General features: G+C 43.5%; 1 protein-coding gene across 1 annotated transcript in view; it reads left to right on the top strand.

Annotated features, from left to right (window-relative positions):
* MSRB3 (methionine sulfoxide reductase B3) overlaps positions 1–18,319 on the top strand; it is a 77,531-nt gene extending 59,212 nt beyond the window's left edge. The window contains exons 6-7 of the mRNA XM_014964142.1: positions 10,393–10,490; positions 15,535–18,319. Of these exons, the coding sequence (XP_014819628.1) occupies positions 10,393–10,490; positions 15,535–15,699 (263 nt within the window). The 3' untranslated portion in view covers positions 15,700–18,319. The remainder of the gene's footprint in view (positions 1–10,392; positions 10,491–15,534) is intronic.
* The last annotated feature ends 2,314 nt before the right edge of the window (positions 18,320–20,633 follow it).

Here is a 20,633-nt window from a genome sequence, read left to right as displayed (position 1 = left end):
CCCCCGGCCCTGAGGCGGCCCAGCCGGCGGGGAGGAACACCCCGCCGGGCCCGGGGCGGGACGAGCTGCCCCCCCGGCCGGGCCGGGCCGGGCCGCTCCCTGCTGCCGGAGAGCCCCTTCTCCTACCCCGGTGACTTTCCTGACCCTGGAACGGCAGGGGGTTACACATCCCCTTCTCCCTCGAACACCATGGCCTGCGGGCACTTAGTCACAGAATCATCCAGGGGTTGGAGGGGCCCTCTGGAGATCATCCAGTCCAGGCCCCCCTCCCAGAGCAGGTTCACTCGGAGCAGGTTGGACAGGTATATGGCCAGGTGGGGTTTGGGTATCTCCAGAGAAAGAGGTGCCGCAGCCTCTCTGGGCAGCCTGTTTGGTGCTCCGTCACCCTCAAAGTCAAGTTTTTCCTCATGTTGAGATGGAATTGCCTGTGTTCCAGCTTGTGCCTGTTAACCTCTTGTCCTGTTGCTGGGTGCCACTGAGAAGAGTCTGGCCCCATCCTCTTGACACCTGCTCCATAAGCATTGATGAGATGCCCTGTCAGTCTTCTCCAGGCCAAATAGACCCAGGTCTCTCAGCCTTTCCTCCAGAGATCCTCCAGTCCCCTGATCATCTTCATAGCCCTCCACTGGGTTCTCTCCAGCAGTTCCTTGTCTTTCTTGAACTGAGGAGCCCAGAACTGGACACAATACTCCGTATGTGGCCTCACCAGAGCAGAGCAGAGGGGGAGGATGACCCTCCATGTTCTTCTTCCTCTCCCTCCAGGGTGTTCATTTGGGAGGTGCATCTGGTTTTCGCGTTCAGAGGGTTGGAGCAGCCAGCATGTCTGACTGCTGGCCCACACCTCAGTCTTGCGGTGCAAGGGCAGTGGCCTTACTGGGCCCAGGCCACCGGGGCCACACTGAGCACAGACACCACAACATGGTCTGTGCCCCAGCAGCGGAGTCAGGATGTCTACTCCACCTGGGCTGTGGGACAGCTGAACAGCCCAGAGGAGAACACCCAGGGACACACGAATACCAAGCGGCTCTCAGTGTTACAGAAGAGAATATCCAAAGAGTGGCCATAGCTGATGGTGTGAATTGCAGCTACGGCTGGTCTCCAGTGCTGTGGTGGGCACTGTGTGATGGAGACAAATCCCCATGAGTATGGAGGAGAGTTTTCCTTGAGGACTATTATAGGACTAAATACCTATTAGAGGACTGCATGCCCACTCCTAGTATCTTGCCTCTCCAGTTTTCTCTTGCACATTGGCTCATTTCCTTTTGCCGATTCTCTCTAAATCAATTATTTCTCTGCTTGCTTATTACATCAGGTTTCTTTTCCAAGCCAATTACTCCTTTTTACGTATTTCTTTACCTAGGATAGCGTAAAAGAAAACAAGACCCTGAGTGAGTTGGATGTTTATAAACCAAAGTTACTTGTCTGCAAGAACATGTAGTGAGTATAATTGACTTCCACTGTGACCATTCGTACTGTGCCTAATTACAAATGCTCTTAGCTTAGGTTGAAAATGACTTCCATGTCTTGAGCAGTATGCGTACAGTACGTTTGTTTTGTCTAAATAATTTATTGAAGTAAAAAATACAATAGAAGGCAAACCCAGAAGAAGAAGAAGAAATCAAAGACACGGTCATGTAAGGAATAGCACAGGCACCAGAGCAAAGAAGAGACCTGTGGTGAGCTGACGTGCGCAGCAGCCATGTTAGCACTTGCTCAGTTTTGGGGTGATTCCAGAGGCAAGCTGGGCTTCCCGCAGCAGAGCACTAAAGGAGAACTGTTCCTCATGAGATTGTCTTTAAGTAGTAGGCCGTTTCTTTCCTTGGACCGTCTCACTGGCTACATAGTATGGCTGTGAAAAGTTTTCCTTTGAAATCTTTCTTGAAAGAAAATACAGGGTTTAGCAGAAAGGGCATGCTTTGCTTTAGAAACTGTAACAGAAAGCAAAACAGAAGGTGAACGTTATAATCTGAAATATGAACTTTTCCATTTCAATAGTTTCAGTTTTCAGAAGTTTTCAAAGTACAGCTGAAGTTTTCCACAGAAAACTTAAAGGAAAAGGAGTGTGTGGGAGTGTGTGCGCACATGTATATTGTTTTTGTCAGGCTTTTCTGTGAAGAAAGGTCTTTATTTTCTAGTCAGTATTATTACCTACCTCCTTTTGTTTGGATAAGAGGTTGTTAAAAAGATTTAAACCTCCCCCCCAAACCAACACTAACTCCAAACAATCTAACCCCACAAATCATTCCTTTTTAATTCTTCTAGGATTTTCTGCAGTGCCTATGGCTGTTGCATCCTTTTGTGCATGACAGGGTGTTCAACTGAGTGTTGCAGACACAAAGTTGTATGCAGAGGGCAATGTAAAGTTACCCTGGGGACCAGGTCCAGGGTGGCAGAAGTACCTCAAAAGTCTTTGCATGAAACTGCAGTGAGCAGCTTCTGCACTTCCCAGGTGAAGGAGGGCTTTATGGCAAGGTTCCTTGCAAGTCTTGACGAGCCTGTAGCTCATGAGGAGATGTTCCTACACTGGGATGAGAATCCTGCTCAGGAAGTGTATCTATTTTAAGGAGTACTTTAGTGGATAAGCTGTAATATTAGGCAAAGAGGAGGGTTTTGCTCCCCCCCGCTTCATGGTGACATCAGAAGGAGGCATACCCCACCTTCCTGCAGAGTCTTGTCCTGTGGCCAAATGGCCCCTGCAGTGGACCTGGTGGTTTGTGGCTTTCTCTGTCTTCACCCTGCTGTTCAGTTCTCTCTTCTGTCAGCCTTTGGCAGACACTGGCATCTGCTAACTGCCCCAGTCTTGGCCCAAATCATGACAAGCTTTCCGTGATGGCCAAGAAAATTATGGCACTTCGTCATTTGTGACCAAGTTCCCTCACCGAGACATCTCATTCAGTATCTAAAGTAAATAGAAGAAAGGGGGCCTTTGTCTTTTTTTTCGTTTGTTTGTTTTGTTGGGTTTTTTTTTTTTTGTTTTAATCAATGTAATAACTCTTTCCCTTGTTTCAGAACTTTACAACTGCAATGAGAGCCTGTTTGTCCAGCTGTAATGAGGAGGGTGCTTGTATGCTGGAGCACTCAGTGGTGGAGGCACTGCAGAAGGAGGCTCAGTAGAAGGAATATAACTGCAACAGGAAGATAGGACAGGCATTTGTGCTTTTTTGAGTTCAAAATAATTCTGTCAGTATTCCACCTCTGTAGTTTCAGTTTTAGTCTGTGTCACTGAGTTCTGGCTGTTCTTTACAAAGTTTATTTCCCAGACATGCATAACAATACTAGAGGAAAATATTTCAACAAACTATGGATGTTCACTTGAAACACCCCATGACAAATTTTTCAAATATGTACTTCATCTGTGACTGCTGCTCATTTCAGTGCCAGATGCTGATTAGTACAAGGTTGCATTTGCTGGCGTTTTTTTTTTTTACGTTCTCTGTGAATACGCTGCATTAGGATTCCAATTTTGTCAAATCACTTCCATCGTAAGGCGTGCCAGCTCTACTGCTGTCCTGATTTACTCATCTTAGTATGAAAACTTCAGTTATTTTAGTGAAATGCACAAATAACTTATAGGTATACTGATTGGAAGATATTTTGCAGTATATGAATTTGCTTTACCAATACTGCTTTTGGAAGGAAAACAAAAACATTTATCGAAGTTGAATGCTTTGGACTGAGGTTACTAGGTCAACAGTAAATTTTAAAAACTATTTGAAACATTTCTTGATGGCATTTAAAAATTATAGCTTAAGGTTACACTGCTTCACACGGTTCTGTTTGGTTCCTTTGATGCTGAAGATCTACAGCTGACTTATGTGTAAGATATATTTTTAAAAACATTAGCTGTGATTTAAAGTAACAAGAGAGACTGTTCAGATGAGGGGAGAAACCCATCCTTTGGGAGGAAGTGAGTTAGGTTCAGTTGTTTTGTTGAACCTGAACCAAGAAATAAACCATTAGTAACTCAATCTTTGTAAGAAGGCTTGAGGAAGATCCCGGCTCCTGCCTACCTGTTGATTTTAGCAGCAGCCCAGACGTTGGAGATGTCAGGATTGTTACAGAGGAAGGCTCTGAAGCAGCCGGGTTATATTTAGCAGTATTTTAGATCACAGTCAAAGGACTAAGGAAGCAGCTAGGGTGATAGTGGTATTGTGATATAGTTATTAATTGCTAAAGAGAGCAGGCCCTATGCTTTCATTGCTTAAGAAACATGAAGGGCACTCTTGTTCTGAAAAATTCAGATGTCAAGTGAAATTTTAGATGCAAAGTTTCAGATCTCCCTTAACAATAATTTTACACAAATATAACCTCCTACCACTAAGGAAGAAGTAAATCTGGATTGCATATGCTGTTTCATAGTAAGTTGTTTTGATGCTCAGAGTGCTCTAGTGGAAGAAAACAAATACCACCTTTATTTATGGCTTTCACTTTTTTTATTTCCCAAGTGAAGAAACATGAAGAAAAAAACAGATGACGATTGTCTCATAAAAGCTGCTATTAGAAGTTCAATTGTTTCGTAAAATTCCCTTCCCTCACTGTTCTGTCAGAGTGGTATTCGCCTGCTGTGGCAGCCCAGCTTTACTCTTAGAGAGAGGTAGCATGTTAGAGATAAGCCCTCTCTTTTATTTTTCATTCCAGAATTAAACTTCATTTTGTCTTTGTCTCCCCCCCCTCCCAACCCCGGCCCTGAACATAGCTACCACTCTGACGCTCTGCATGTTCTGCAGAGAAACACTGCCATGTCATCCTTCTTATATCTGGATGGTGCTGGAAAGGACTGACTTTTTTCTTTCCAGTGGAATACATATCTAATGTCATTTGTTGGAGAACGTTTCTGTGCCTGATGCTGTTTCTAGCTACATTTGGGTAGATTAGATGAACCTCCACTGAAAGTAGTGTTACCTGATGGTAAAATATTTTTAAGTAAGAATAATTATTATGCGTTCATCGTCATGGAGATATTATGAAAAATAACCCAGGATGTTAGCCAAAAAAAGCCCTATATCTGCACAGGCTTTCTACATAATAGCAATATGTCACTTTGTAGTTCTACATTAAACTTGTATGTGAGAAGTTACAGCTATGGATGCCTGTGTCTTTCAGATTCTGTTTCAATAAACCTGTGAGAAAGAAAAAAGTGAAGGCCCTTCAGCTTTACAGCAGTTTCAAAGCAGAAGCTTTATTACCTTTTTTTTAATCCTATACGCTTTAGGTTTTTACGCAGACATAGCTTCTCATTGAAGATAAATGATGAGACTCTACCTTAAAAAGCCTTTGGGTTTTCATTAATCCACATTAGGTTAAAAGGGAATCAGAATTCTAAAAATACAGCACATCAGAGAAACAAGGTATTTTTCAGGTCAAGGTCCTCTTTTCCATCTGGTGCTATTTGGTAGTTCTAACATCTTCCATCTCCCCCTACTTCTCCATCTGTAAATAACTCACTGAAGTAAATGCTTGGAATAATTACAGCAAAGAATGATAAAATGCAGGTTGAACTTAATCTCTTTGGGATCTAAAATGAAAAACATAACTACAGACATCACAGTTATTGAAAAACTGTGGAGGTCTTCAGTCGGCAGGTGTATGAAATGGGAATAATGTCAGAGCATTAGATGCTTTGGGATTGCAATTGTGCTGTTCAAAAAAATGTCAAAAGGAATATTAGTTCAGGAGAGGGGAAAAAATAGCCTAGCAGGGCTGATTTTCAAAAGCAGGCTGCTGTTTAGTCTCTGCAAATAATTATAGACTCATATTTTAATGGTTAGATATGCAAGTGCTTGCATCCATTTATATGGAAGTTGGGGACCTAAGTACAATAAAATGTGTGCAAACTTGCAAAACTGGAAGGTTTGAGATGCTTCTAAAATTGATCAATCAATCAACAGCCGGACTGCTTTCCAAAAGTTTATGGGAACAAAATGTCTGTCTTTTTTTGTGTGTGTGTGTGAGGTCAGAATTGCCCCAAGAAAGAGTCCTGGAGTAGCCTATGAGATAAGATGCTTTAGAACTTCCTGGGTTAAGGTGAAAGATACAATCTGCTTCTGCTGGGCTTTTGTGCCCCTACCAGGAATGCACAAAGGGGGCTGGACCATGGGCACACTCTTTGCTGTCGCTACTTTACTCAGCCATTGCAACTGCTTGGGCACCTCAGTTTAAGAAGGAGACAAAATGTTGAGTTTTTCAGCTGCCTTTTTTCAACTGCGTGTTGTGGTAATACCCACCTGGAGCCAGCTGCCTGCATGACACCTTTGGCGGCTCGTTAGTAATACGGACTCAATCAGGTACCTAGAATAGGGAGCTCTGGAAGTGAGGAAGATGATGCCTCTTTTGAATGGTCTGAAACCCTGTGCCCAGGGCTGCAAAGGCAGCATCCAGCGTAGGTTATCAAAGCCAACTTTTCCTTTCCTCCTTGTTCTTCGCTCCTGCTGCCCAGGGCAGTACCAGCCTGTCTCTGCTCTGAAAAAGACTTTCTCTGACGAAGAGGCATGAACTGCTGTCTCCTCTTTGCCAGAATAGGGACCATTAAGAAAAACAAAAGATTTTGTTTTAGTGAGGGGGTGTGGGGTGAATTTTAGAACTGCTGTGCAGCTTTTACAAAATATTTGGGGGATGTCCCAGGCTGAGGCAGAACGGGACATGACTCAGTGTGTGTGACACCCAGCAGCATAAGATCCTTTCTATTACTCATGCAGGATGGAGCGGAAAAGATCTGTCAGTAATGTTCAGTTTACACATGGTTTTCACTTAAGTACTTGACAGAAGGAAGTTTCATTCCTTTATTTAGTGTATTTTAGATCCAAGAAAGGATACTTGCCGTATATCTGAAAAACTATTCAGCTCTGTGGCTGGCTCATTAACATACCAGAAACTGGGCCTTAGGACAAGGCCTGACTCCCATGTAAAGGGTCTCAGAGTGAGCACAAACACAACAGACTCTTAGTTTAAAGCCCGTTTATATTGCCAGTGTGATGCAAAGTGATTGTGAAAATAAGAATGAGCGCATTTTGGATGTCTATAACGTGATAAAAATTACTGACCGTTACTGTGCCATATCCTCCGTCAAACTAAACTTGACATTCAAGGATAAATGTACTCACAGATCTTAGCTGCTGTTCACACACAAACACACACACAAAGTGCAAATGTCATGTGAAGTTGTTCGCTCAGCTGAGAGATTCCTCCCACCCCCGTCTCATCTCCTGCAGTTACCCTCTGCCTCTTTCCTCCAGCAGCTGGTGTTTTCTTCCTAGCTGTTGGGTTTTACCATCCTTCCAAAGACAGTGGCCCGTCTCCTGCTGCCCATCAGGTGTGGTGAGCTAGACCTGACAGAAGGCCATCCCCTGGGGAGGGCTGAGTCTTGGCACCAGCGTTTGCACAGGGTTTCATAGAATCATAGAATCATAGAATGGTTTGGGTTGGAAGGGACCTCAAAGATCATCTAGTTCCAATCCCCCTGCCATGGGCAGGGACACCTCCCACTAGAGCAGGTTGCTCAAGGCCACATCCAGCCTGGCCTTGAACACTTCCAGGGATGGGGCATCCACAACTTCCCTGGGCAACCTGTTCCAGTGTCTCACCACCCTCATAGTAAAAAATTTCTTCCTGAGAAATTTCCAGCGCTCAGTCTCCGTGGTGCTAAGGGCTCAGCAGAGGCAGAAGAGATCCAAAATGGGCCTCTTCCCCGCCATTGCTGCAGAAGCATGCCCTTTCCAAGGAGCCAGCTAGCCTTCGAAGGCAAGCTGAAGCTTTAATGCACAGCTAACAGGAGTCTAAAATGTAGAGGGAGTCAGCCGGTTCGTAGCCCTACGGTGGGAGGGAGGCAGGCACTCAGGAGGACAGGAGTGGAGGAGCAGCAGCCAGTGAGACAGCAGGAGAAGAGCCTGTGGCTTGCAAAGTGGAGGCCACTGCTGGGTCATTCACCACTCGAAAGGAAAGAAATAGCATGTGAAGAGTCCACAGGGGTCTGGTTGGCTGTCTACGTCACTGGGAGTTGCCTGATGTGCAGGCAAGAAGGCTGCTTCTACAGCTTGTTCTTGGCTGCTTTTGAAGCAGAGAAAATGGCCAGAGAAGGCTTAGCAAACTATCAAGTAGGCTTTAGTCCCACTTGATAGTCCCAAGTCCCTTTAGCTCAGGAGGAAGGAAATGAGACAGCAGAGGGGGATTGATTGTCCTGATGCTCATCAACTCAATGAGCAGTTCACTTGTCTTCCTCTCGAGGTCAGCAGAGTGGCAGTGTGTCTCACTGTGTCCTCCAGGACCTTTTCTATTGCAGAGTTTGCTCAGTTTTCAGTTGACCCTCATGGAGTTACTGGTTTGTCCCAGCGATGCTGGTGCCTGGCCTGCCACGTCACTCAAGAAGAGATGGCTTGACTGAGAGTTAAAAGTCCACACTGTGGAGGCACAGTCTGCTTTCTAGTCCCTGTCTTGGGGACTAGACTTGACTGTCACCATATGTGACAGTGGTGGAACATGTGTCACGTGTTGCGTGAACTGACAGCCTAAACTAAAGTCACTCCAGTTGGGTACAAAGGCTACTTTAGGAGGAGCTTGCCTGTTTATATAAGTTTCAGATGACTTCATTTTTTAAAAGTGCATGGAGTGCATCCAAAACAAATCATTTTTCTGTGGTGAATGGGAAGACCAAAAGGAAAAGTCTGGAGAAAGGAGGATGGATGGTCTTTCTTTCATGTCAAAGCTGACATAAACACGTCTCCTCCAAACCCTTCTCACAAGATAATTTTCTCAGCAAGACACAGATTGCTTCAATCTCTGTGTAGCAGCCTTTGAAGCTTCCCCCTTATTGCTGTTATGGAGGAGGCAAGGTTGTCTTTGAGAATTTCTGCAGCACTGAAGTGTTCCTCCTCCAAAGGCTTTCACACGATCAGATAGTTGGTTCCTCCAAACAGCTCCCTCTTGGAAACTTCTCTGCCATCACACAAGGGCAAACTCATATGTCTGTTTTGCAAAATTATGAAATTAAAAACCTAAAAAGGCTTCATTAAAAATATTCTGACCAGCTCTATGTAAGGCCTCAATTTTCGTTAGACAGAGGCCCCGCTAAGAAGATGACGAATGGTGTTGGAAAGGAGCCACCAATTAGGAAACATCAATTTTTCTGTCAACAGGATAACCCCTTTTGCAAAACTTGTCATATGTTTATTCCTTCTCTGTTTGTGAAGGTATTTGTTTGGCAGGGATATTTTGCATGAGAGGAAGAATTTATAAATTGTTTTTTTACGGTTGTCATTGCTGTACTGTTTTGAGTTCCTGTCTTGTGGGATATTTTCCCTGTTCAGAGTTCTTGCTCCGCTGTCTGTCTCCTGTCTGTAACTCTTCCATTTGCAATACTTCTGGGGAAAAAAATTACTCTACTTACTTCTGCAGTGACTTCTGGGGTGGAAACACTTGTGGTGGTAGTAGGGACCTTGGGAACATAGGACTTGGGGCTTGCAATGCCTTCAGGCTGCAAGCTTAGGAATACTACTGTATGGATGTCCCCAAAAGGAAGAAAAATGAGTTTCAGAGCATTTCTTTATTAAAAATTTGTGCCTATTATGCTTGCATCTTCATAAGTTTTCTTCCGTATTTAATGGTTTAAGATGCAACTGAAGACATTACGGATTTTTTTTCCAGTTTACACACTCCTTTACCCACGTTCAGAAAACTTGATAGCTTCCACACCTCCTTTTACTGTATAGGGAATTTTACTCACTTTACTTATGGGAAGCTGTATACATCCTTTATTCATCTGCATGCAGCGATTCACAGCTGCTGCAGTGTTTCTTAATAGCTTATTGCATGTAATTTTATGAACTCATCTGTTTTGAAATTAGACACAATAGTAGTCATCTCACTGCCTCTAGTGTGTGATGGATCAGTGTCTGAGCACATCCTTCTGGCTCTGACCATGCCTTGGGGAAAGCAAAGGTTAAGGCAGGTTTTGGGGCTCGAAATTGCAACTTTCTGACTCTTTTCTTAAAGTACTTTTACACAGCAAAAGCAAAACCACTTGTGTTCCATAGAGTCTTGCTGTTTGTCTTCAGAGTGGAATTTGTGGTTTTTTAAAGTGATGGCGAGGCTGAATCTGGCTTACCTGAGCAATCACCTTTGTGCCTGAGCTGAACTGCTACAATTGCTTGTGGTGGAGTGCAGGAATCTCTATTGAGATGGGCAGTTGGTGGCAGCTTAGTCTTTGCCTGTAAACAACTTTGGATTTAGGGCAGAAATTTTCCAAAGTACCTATGTGATTTAGGATCCAAAATCTTCAGTTATTTGCGGGCTCTGTAATGAGATAAAAAACTGTCGAAGTGTGATTCTGACTTGCTTTTTACAATGCCACCTGCCACCAAGATGCCCTCTTTTCTTACTTACCTTGTTCCTTTTTTCCAGGTTGGCCTTCCTTCTACGATGTGATCAGTCCTGATGTAGTTACTTTCAATGATGATTTCTCCTATGGGATGCATCGGATTGAAATATCCTGCAGTCAGGTTAGTTTATAGCACACACAGACCATTCCGATGGCAAAGGCTGCAAAAATCATTACAGCATGCTGCACTTTCCCTAAGATTTGCAAACCTTTCAGTTCCATTAAATAGTAATCACAGTGAGAGAGCACAATGGGTCGTAGGTATAACAGCTGGGTGGAACGGGCTGAAGGCACAAAGGGCTCTTTGGAATGCACGTTGTTGTCTCGCGTGAGATTTAACAGAGCAGATGTAAATGGTTGGACTCGGTGCTGAGTCTACAAAAATTATCTTCCTGAAGAGGGTCCCTTCAAAGGGGCTCCTGAGCCTGAGCCTGGCCGACTGACTCCACACGTGAGCAGCTGAGAGGGAAGTGGAGAGCAGTGGAGCGGCTCTCGGTGTGCTGATTCCATCACTGCGCATTACCCTGCAGCCGTGCTAACTCATTCCCAACAACCATTCCCAGCGCAGTCCTCATGGCTGCCTCAAACAAGTCCATCTGCCCTATTAATGAAGTCAGTAGTCATTCAAAACGCGCCCAAATTTTCCGTTATCTGTCTTGTTCTACTTGTTCCCTCATCCTTTGTGCTGCCCTCCTCTCTGCGAAGGGAATGGCATAATCATTACCTAGCAGAGGGAGAAGCTGCTGCATTGGCGTTCAGCAGACAGCCAGCAGCTCGCAGTCCTCTACCTGCTCAAACTCCTCCTGAGAGGAGCAGCAGCTTCATTTGGGCAGTGATAATTTGCTGTTCTCCTTCCACAGTACTGGTGGTATTCATCCCTGATGGTATGCATCCTTACTAGTCAGTCAGTCCTCATATGTAAATGCTCAGAGTCAGTTAAGAAGCTTCTCAAGAAGAGGCAAGATTGTCTTTCTGGAGAATCTATTATCTTCAGTCTGGGTAGAGGTTTTGGCCCAACATGTTAATGGCCAAATCAGCTAGTATGTCATGTGTACAATGTAATTCTGTAGTTTTTACATTGATGACATGCCTTAGAAGATCCATTTAACACTTTTTGGGAACATCCATTTCCCTAAATTCCCTAACAAGGACTGCAGGGGACTGCAGACTGGAAATCTCATGCTTCACCTTTGATTACTGGCGTAATCAAAAATGCAACCCACTCTTTTCAGCCCTGCTTAGTAGCCCTGAGTAGTGCTACAGTCAGCGTACTGCCAACCTGCTGAGCCTGTATCTGCTGACACCCTTCAAGAGATGGCCAGAGCTCCTGGTTTCACCTGAGAGGAGCCCAACACATCCTGCGGTCAGGCCAAGGAATCTGGGAATGTCGTTTACCTGTTGCCAAACAAAATAGTGTTAGCAGACCCGAGAGCAGCAGTATTAGCAGCAGTCACATGCAGACACCATAAAATAAAAGCAAAACCAAAACCTGAATGTAAAGCATTAAGAAAAAAATGCGGCCAAGGTTGCTGTATAATCCAATGGCAACTTCCTACCAGCTACTCCAACTTCCTGGGGCAAGAACCCCACAGATGATCAAGTCAGGCAGGAAAGCAGCCTGAGGAGTGGTGAGCATCTTTGCAGCCACTGCTCAGCACAGTTAATAGCACCGCATTGTGTATCCGTAACAAAACCATTTCCTCCTCTCCTCGGAGCCCTAGGAATGTGAATCACACATGCAGCTGCAAAAAAAGCACAGTTTTACTGCAGCCTGGAAAGCAGTGGGATTGATATGGCAGGTCTTGGTGGAACTGGAGAGAAATACCCTCTCCCACACCCAAAATCTTACTAATCTTTTGCAGATGAAAAGGTAGTTGATTTTTCTTTAAAAGTCCTTTCACCTGTCTGAGAGAATAAAAAACCTCTCTTTTAATGTTCTTTGTTATAGAAAGCAAACACTGGGGGAAAATTGCTGTGATATTAATCAAAGTCATCCATGGGATTATCCTAGAAATAACTTTTACAGTTTTTGGAAACACATCGCCCTGGGTGTATTCCAAAGGTCAACGATAGTGACAGGTAGAAGTTAATTACAAATGCATTTGAGAAATACTATAAAACTGACTGCATCTCTCATTTTTGTGTTTGTTTTTTTTTTTCCCTTACTGCTCAAGTCCCTTCCCCTGAGGTCTCCCTAGCTATTATTTTTACCTGTACGAATCAATAAAATTGTGCAGTCACAGAAGTACTGTTTGCACGTTGCTAGCTCAGACTGGGCTACAGCAGCTGACTGCAAGCTGCTTTCCCTGACTCCCAGCAGCATATTAGAACCGGGAGGCTGGGGAGATCCAAGCGTACTGACAGTTAGCAGCGGCTCCCCCTTTCCTGCTCCCAAACACATACTTCAAGTGCTTTACTCTAACCATTTCACCATCCCAGTGCATTCTGCCCAGTATATTTATGTTTGGCCGCAACAGATGATAGTTTCTTTTTTGGGAGGTTTTGCAGGCATGTATATAGGTCCCAGAAAAATGATCGGCACCTATTATGTGTGGGGAGGACAGTAAAATCAATTCATCCTTTGTACTCTCAGCTGAGGGCCAGGTTTCTTATACCGTGATACAAAGGATTGAATTACGTTCCTTTCCAGGGCAGATGAGTTATAGAGTCCTCTACGGAGAGAATCGCCACATAAATTTTTGGTGAGGGGTAATCTCAAAAGGTAACAAATTTTGCAGTAATCCAATCCTGGTGTGATTCTGCCATTGCAAGAAGGTGTAATGAGACTACCTTGGACTCTCACACAGCTTCTCAGGTTTTGTGAGGAAAACCTTTTTGATAAATTGTCTTTGTAGTCTGTATGTGAGTATATTACTCCTGCAGACCGTTTCTCTCTATGGTTTCTCTTGTTCTGTTTCTGTCCAGCGGAGAGGGAATGATTTATCTTTGGTTAAATGTTAATCTGGAAAAGATCTGTTTAACACTTCTAGCCGGGAGTTTTTGAAGCATTCTTAGTTGAGATGAGATGATTTAATTAGGATGCTGAGCATTTAGAAAAATACTCTCTCTGGGGCGCTTAAATTTTTTTATATTTCTTTTTTTCCCAAGGTACGGAAAAGCTTTATAATCAGGTGAAATGCCTCATTGTGAGAGACCCCACTCTGAGACACAGCTCAGGTTTTCTACCTAAACTGCCTACAAAAGGCCTTCAATCTAAAGGAAAAGGAGATAAAATAAGCAGTGGAGAATGGAGGGAAGGGTGGCAAGACCATCATCTTGCAGGAACAAGACCTGAAGCTTTGTCTTTAGTTCCCATGCAACTTTCTTCTGCCTTTTCCTTATTTGCCATGTTTTGTCTTCCTTCCTTACAAAGCTGAGTGGCTGCTGCTTAACCCAAAGTCATCCAGGCCTTTTCCTTTAGGGAGCTCGTCCTGCTGATACCATGGGCTGGAAGCACCCTTGTTAGTTACTGAGGTCCTTGCTGGACTGCAGTGGCTGTTTCAGTAACACTTCTGCCGGAGCAGGGAGACTGCCCTGGGATGTGAAGGTGCAGGTGGGACCACCAGGCAGGAGCACTGAGGTTTCCCATGCACACCTTCCCCACTCCCTGAACTAGTGAGGATTATTGTTTCAGCTGTCATTAAACAAGAAGAGTTTCTGTCCCTCCTGGCTGGTGTGAGAGTCTCCCCCCAGCCTTTCAGCCTGGTGAGAGAAGACTTTACCTGCTTCTCTAGAAACCCTTTCGCTTCAGTGAATTAAAGGCCGTAACAGCAGGAGAACATTAGCAACACACTAACTGCAGTTAGTGATGCACTAATCGCCATCACTAACTCATTCATAGTTCAGAATAATCAGTATTGTCTTGTCTCTGTGTATTTGGGATACTATGAATTAATTAAATATTAAGAATCATTTGCAGTCTTTAATTTTTGCTGTCTGACTGAGAGCCCACGAGCAGCTCTGTGATCTCAGTTACATCATTCTGGCTCTCACTGAGATCAGCTATTGACTTGAAAGGCCAAGGCTCTTTGGTAAAGCAGCATGACTTTCCTGTTCAAGATAAATATTTCTCCAGTGCAAGGTTTTATTTTTTTATTTCTCATGGCAGGCTGTAAAAATGAACTTGTGGAATTTAAGTGACTAATTACAAGAAGTTCCTATTATCCAGATAAATTGTTGGTCATAATGTGCAGTGACCCTAATTTTTGAATAAGGATCAACCAGCTCAGCTTCTTCGAAATATTGTACTCTTCTGTAAAGCAAGGGACTGTTGCCTTCCTTACAGACTGGAGCAGTAGTGTTCACCCTGAATACTGCTGCGAGTATCTGAGGCTGGTTCATGCAGAACAAAAGTGTCAACAGACCATCTGTAGTTTCATATTCCTTACAAAAAGCAAATTCAGCATCATTCCTATTTATAATTACTCCCAGCTAAAGTTTATTCATTCTGAAGTATTTTACATATCTTCACTACAGGTCTTTTTCAGTCACCTGTCCCAATCTCCTGTATACTATGGAAAGAGGTATGAGTTGATTAGTGGATGACCTCCTTCCCCTCCAGGGCTGAGGAGCAGAGATGCACCCAGAAGGATCCTGATGCTCAGAATAGTGTCAGGCTGTGGGGAAAAAAAAAAAAAATCATTAAAAAAAAAAGAGTATGAGGGCATACTCCAAAGAATATCTTCATTGCTTTAGGTCCTTGGTGGGATCAGCAAGGGGTTTAGTGTTTTCTTACTGATGCAGATGGCTGCAGGCTGAGACCCCAGAGCTCAGACTGCCCCTTTCTTACACAGCTTTCCTTACAGCAGTAAGTGAAACGTGGGCAGTGTTGCCTTCACCACCATGCTTTTATCTGACCTCCTGCCACGAGATCATTACAGAGACAGGCGGCTTCTCAGAAATAGTGACCCAACCAAACATAGGCAGTGGCATGACGAGAAACACCCACGAAATTTGGCCTTGAAATCTTAGGCGCCCATGGTATCTCAGAAGATCATCTTCTTGGATCCCTCTTGCAAGTAAATGCAGGTTGTAAATCCCACTTGAAGGGTGATGTAGACACTAATGTGCTTCCTTGGAAGCGGGTGCTAGTCGTTGCTTAACACCGCAGTGATGCCATCAAGCTTCACAGAGACACAGTGATACTCTATTGTATTTTGTTTCAGTGTGGTGCTCACCTGGGGCATATTTTTGACGATGGACCTCGCCCAACTGGCAAACGGTACTGCACAAACTCTGCTTCGTTATCTTTCAAGCCAGCAGACAAGAACAGCGCCGGAGAAGGCAGCAGTAACGCCAGTCCTGCCCAAACAGGCAAAGCTGAGCTGTAGGATGAAGCAAAGCCTGCAGAAAACCGTGCTGATCCCACACAGCTTACAAGGAATGTTTTCTAAGTTGCCTGCTCTCTTATATCCTAAGAATGTTTAAATGTATGAAAGCATTTTGCACCATCCTTCTTCTTCCTCACCTTTTTGGAACTGAGGCCTTGCCTGCTGGTGCATTTACTATATAATTGGATTGACAAACACGTTGACTGACTCCACAGGTTTTCTTTTCCTTTCTTTTCTTTGAGATTGCTTTGGGGAATCCTTAAATCAAGGGGCTTTGGCATCGTTAATTAGTTTCTTCTTAGTGCTGTGTTACTCTAGGTTTGAACAGTATTCCTTTTTGCGTGGGAGATGGGACTTGTGTTTTATCTCCAGTCTATAGGAAAAACTTCTGGGCATAAGAAAATCCTGAATTCCTAGCACATCTCTGCTTTGTTCTGACTTGCGAGGCATGCAGCCTTTGGTCGTATGTATTCAGCCATCTCCCAGCATCAGCCGCACCCTGTAAAAACTTGTAGCTATGGCTGTTCCTTCCCAACTGAGAGAGATGGATGAGATGTAAGGCCCATCCTTTGGCTAATTTCCTGCCAAAATTTCAAGGGTGTGGTTGAAAGGTTGCAAACATTGTCTCAGCATCTATTTTTCCCCTTTGTTTGGTCTTTAAATCGAGGTTTTAACTAGTAGCGCCCACTTTTACAGGCTACTAATGAGGCTTTGTCTTTTTGTGAGGCCTGTTCAGCAACTGTAACTCAAATCTGAATTAAAGTTGAAATCTGCAGGGGGTAATTATATGGACAAGTGCAGAGATAAACTTGAGAAGTGAAGTAGATGAGGGATGACACCAGGCTCTTTATCTTGTCGGTTGCCGCAAGATTTCAGAAACATGACAGTTTCTGCTAAAAGGGAGTTTAGGGATGAATGCAGCAGAAAGAGAGAGACCCTCCTGAGGTATCCAGTTTGAAAGATTAGCTGGTCTGAATGCGTACTGCCCTACAAGGCCACAGCCTCTAATTTGTGCAATTGCAGTGTAGGACATGAGTGAGGGGGTTGGTTTAAGAAATGAATTTGAAAAAAGCCTGCCAGAGCTCCAGAAATTTTCATGTAGCAAATTTTGCTGTCCCATAAGATGTTTTTCACAGCTGCTTTTAGATTTTGTTGAATAACAGTTTATCTAGAATTGTGCATAATACTGTTCTTTAAGTTATACTATACAGTATTTGCTAACACCACTTTGCCTTTAAGCATTGAGAGACTTAATGAATACAGTATTTACTTTTATTAGCAAACTTTGTGACTCATGTATTTGGATCCAATTTTATTTCTAGTAGGAGCAAAGTAACCACTGATTTTTATGGAAGCAGGAGTGAGATTTTTATGTCAGTGATAATAAACGTATTATCTGAAGTACAAACATTCTTCAGTTAAAATATAGCTGCCGTGAAAGCGTACAGAATGGTCAGAATTGCCTTTTTTTAGCAACATAAGAAAGACATAAAAAAAGCATACAATACCTTAAGATCAAATAGATGCAAATAAGGATGATAAATATTTAGAGCTAAACCACTCAGGTTGTGCTGTAGCGAGCGCCTCCTCACATGAGTGTTCTCCCAGATGTCACCCAAGGAGTTGCTCACTGGCTGCAGGGAAGGTTGTGCAGACTGACCTTTGGTGTTTCAAGGCGGTCGAGTCTCTCCTGGTCCCATTGGTTTTTAGCAATTTCTTCTAGAAGGACTGCTTTTATTCCTTGGTTTTATTTAAAGAAAAGTAGGTTTTCTCTACCACATTTTCTGTCATAAACATAAAAAAGGCAACATCTATAAAAATGTGGTACATAAATGTGGTTTAATTCCAGATTGCTGTTGGATTTAAGTGTTATCAAATTTCAGTATATTCCTGCCTTATGTTAAAGAAATATATTACTTAAACTTCAGTACGCAGTAATGTATGCTGTCCTACAGGAGATTTATTTTTGCAGGATATGGAGTGCAATGAAATGAGTCAATATGGTGAGGTGTATGTGATCTCTGGGAGTTAGACCATTTAACATAGGAAATGCATTGTTCTCTCTTGTGCGCAAACTATACCACAGCACAGTGCAAGGTAAGACAGATTTCCTTTTATTGCTCTTAGAAGATGCTAGTAAGGGCTAGTATTGAACCCTCCAAATTTGGTTCAGCCTGGTTATGATCATGTCAGAGGAAACTTGGGAGCTGAGCACAATGTATAGAATAATAGGAGAATATTTCTGTATGTTTAAATTTTGCACTGTCTAGATGCTTATAAAAACTGAATGCAAACTGTGTAGAAATAGCAAACTATATTTTCTAATATCTCTATTGTTACTCAGATGTTGAAATAGCAAACCTTAAAATATCATGTAAGTCACACATGTTATTTATATATACTATATATATATAAAATTGCACATGTTTTTTATATATATATATGTACACACACCTATATTATCCAAGTATAATTTTAGCCTTCGATACCTTTTTAATAACTAAAACCTTTCCTTAAGAGGGTTCAATACTTTTAAGAAATCAAATATGCATTTTTCAAATAAAATTTGTTTTCATATATTTGTTGTACACAAATATAAAATAAATTTCTTTATAAATAATTCTGTTCCTCTTCCTTATTTGTCTGGCTCTATGTCAGGTTTTTGTGCTCCTGGCTGCAGCATGTCTTAGGGAACTGCTTTTACTTTGCTTTCCCTTAACTTAACTGTGAACTGTTATATATCCAGCAGTTTAACTCCAGGAGGTTTCTGGCAGGGGCACGGCACTGCAGGGTACCAGGTGTCCTTGCACTTACCTGCTTAAGAGGCAATATCACAAACACCCAGGCCCGGTAGAGAGGGGAAATGTTTAGAGAAAGGCTCAGCTTCTACTCAGCAGAGGTTTTGGCCTCTTCCAAAAGATGTGGTGTGGGATATGGTGTGGGATATGGTGAGTCGCAGGCGTGCTGTGGGAGTCCCACAGTGCCCAGGCTCAGGCTGCAGTGGAGATTTGTAAGAGTCGCCCGCCCTGCTGCTCCCCAGGGTGCCCTGGTCGCAGGGTGGGAGAAGCAGTGGTGGCAGGGTCAGCAACATGAGGCCAATTAGCAAAGTGCTTTGTGATTCTCTTATCATTGTAGCTATATGGCTTCCATACAGCTTAACCATAACCCTTTTTCACAAGCAGCTCTCATACACTAAAAATCCACAGTGCGTGTATATGAGCTGGTTGAAAGTGAGGCTTTCCACAGTGGCTATAGCTCATGTTCCCCACGTGGACAGGGGTAGGTGACATCTGGATTTGTGCAACAAAGGCATCACTCCGAGAAAGGAGAGAATCATAGAATCGTATGGGGTTAGAAGGGACCTGTAGGGATCATCTAGTCCAACCCCCCAGAGAGGGAGTTTATTGTGAAGTAATGCCTTGGTCTCTTATTTGTGCTCCCAGGTGAGTGGTGCCTGAAGGCTCTGTCGTCTCGCAGGGTAGAAGGCGAGATAGAAGTGAAGCACACGGGCTGCCTTCAGTGGCGCATCACAAGGTGGTGACAATAATGACCCATGGGATAGGACCTGCCCAACGCGCTAAGTGTGAGGCATGAGACCTTCCTGCCCTTTCGACAGTTGACAAAAGTGGAGCTTTCTGTGGCACCAGCTAAGCTCTGTTGTGGTTCCTCGCCTTCCACACCCCAAAAATGGCTCAGTTAAATAAGACGTCAGAAGTCAACGTTTCTGTTGGGGTGACACTGACAGACAAACAGGATGCCGAGCGTGGATTACTCTATTGGTTGTACTGGAAGGTCTGAGTCTTAATTCACATAGCCTTGTTTTGCAGTCCATTTACCCAGCTGAATCTGGTAAGCCATGAGGTTAGGCCTTCTCTGACAAAATATGTGATTTTTCTTATTGTCAGTATGTTACAAAACGTCTGTGGTTTCGTCAGTGCATGGCCAGCAGTCCTCTGCTCCTTCACCCGTGCTCTGGGAGGGGATGTGGCTATTTTACTGCTCCCAACTCAAGAGTTTCAAAATCGTGCCTTCTCTTTTCCCATCCTTGAAGGAATTTCAGGGTGAAAGCAAAAATGATAGTCACACTTTCAGAATTAAAATCAGTGTGCTCTGTACCCACTTGTTTACAGAACAAATGGCAGAGTATTCAGTGGCACTGGAAGCAAATTAATTAGTTTCCAAATTCAGTAGAATAAGACAAAATGTTGCTTAGCTCATTGGCAAACTGAACTAATAGTTCTTGGTTTATTGACTATTAAAATGAGGCCACCTACAGGTCCCTCAATAAACCTGCAAAAATGTTTAATCCTGCGTATTTGAAGAGCTGCATTCCAGTCTGCCTTGCTCCTGCTTTGTTATAGAGAGAAGCGATGCACCCCAGGGCCCGGCTGGGCCTCTCAGATCAAAGCCATGACAGCAGTCAGCAATTGTATTATTTTTACAGTCACTTTTTTAGAAAAAAAAAGTGAGATAATACTTCCAAAGGCACCCCAATCCGTGAAATCACTGAAATAGCCGAACTCCAAGCAGTGTAGGCATGTGACGTTCTCAAATCCTTATACGGGCCACCAGTGTAATATTAAATGCACTAAGCAAAAAGGTCTCAGTTATGTCCACATGTTTTTGGGATCAGGACCTGCTGGAGCAGCCCAAATTAAGCAGGAATAGTACACTCGGAAACCTTCCCCAGAGACCTCCTGGGACTTGTAGCCAGCCTTCTCAGACCTTTCCCTTAGCCAACACAGGCCAGCAGAAAGAGAGACGTGGTTCCAGAAAAGAGAAGAGAAAAGGCCTCCAGTTTCAAGCTCCTGTTTTATTCCCCTCTTGTTAGACAGCTTGCAAACACTGGAGACGTTTCACTCTGCAAATATCTTAGCCAGGGCATTCTCATTTGGTGCTCTTTATAGTTTCAGTACAGATGATACCTGCGGTCT

Source organism: Calidris pugnax, unplaced genomic scaffold (genome assembly GCF_001431845.1).
Source record: "Calidris pugnax isolate Ruff unplaced genomic scaffold, ASM143184v1 scaffold44, whole genome shotgun sequence".
NCBI lineage: Eukaryota > Metazoa > Chordata > Aves > Charadriiformes > Scolopacidae > Calidris > Calidris pugnax.
Note: the sequence above shows the minus strand (reverse complement) of the source record. Positions and strands in the feature narration are given on the sequence as shown.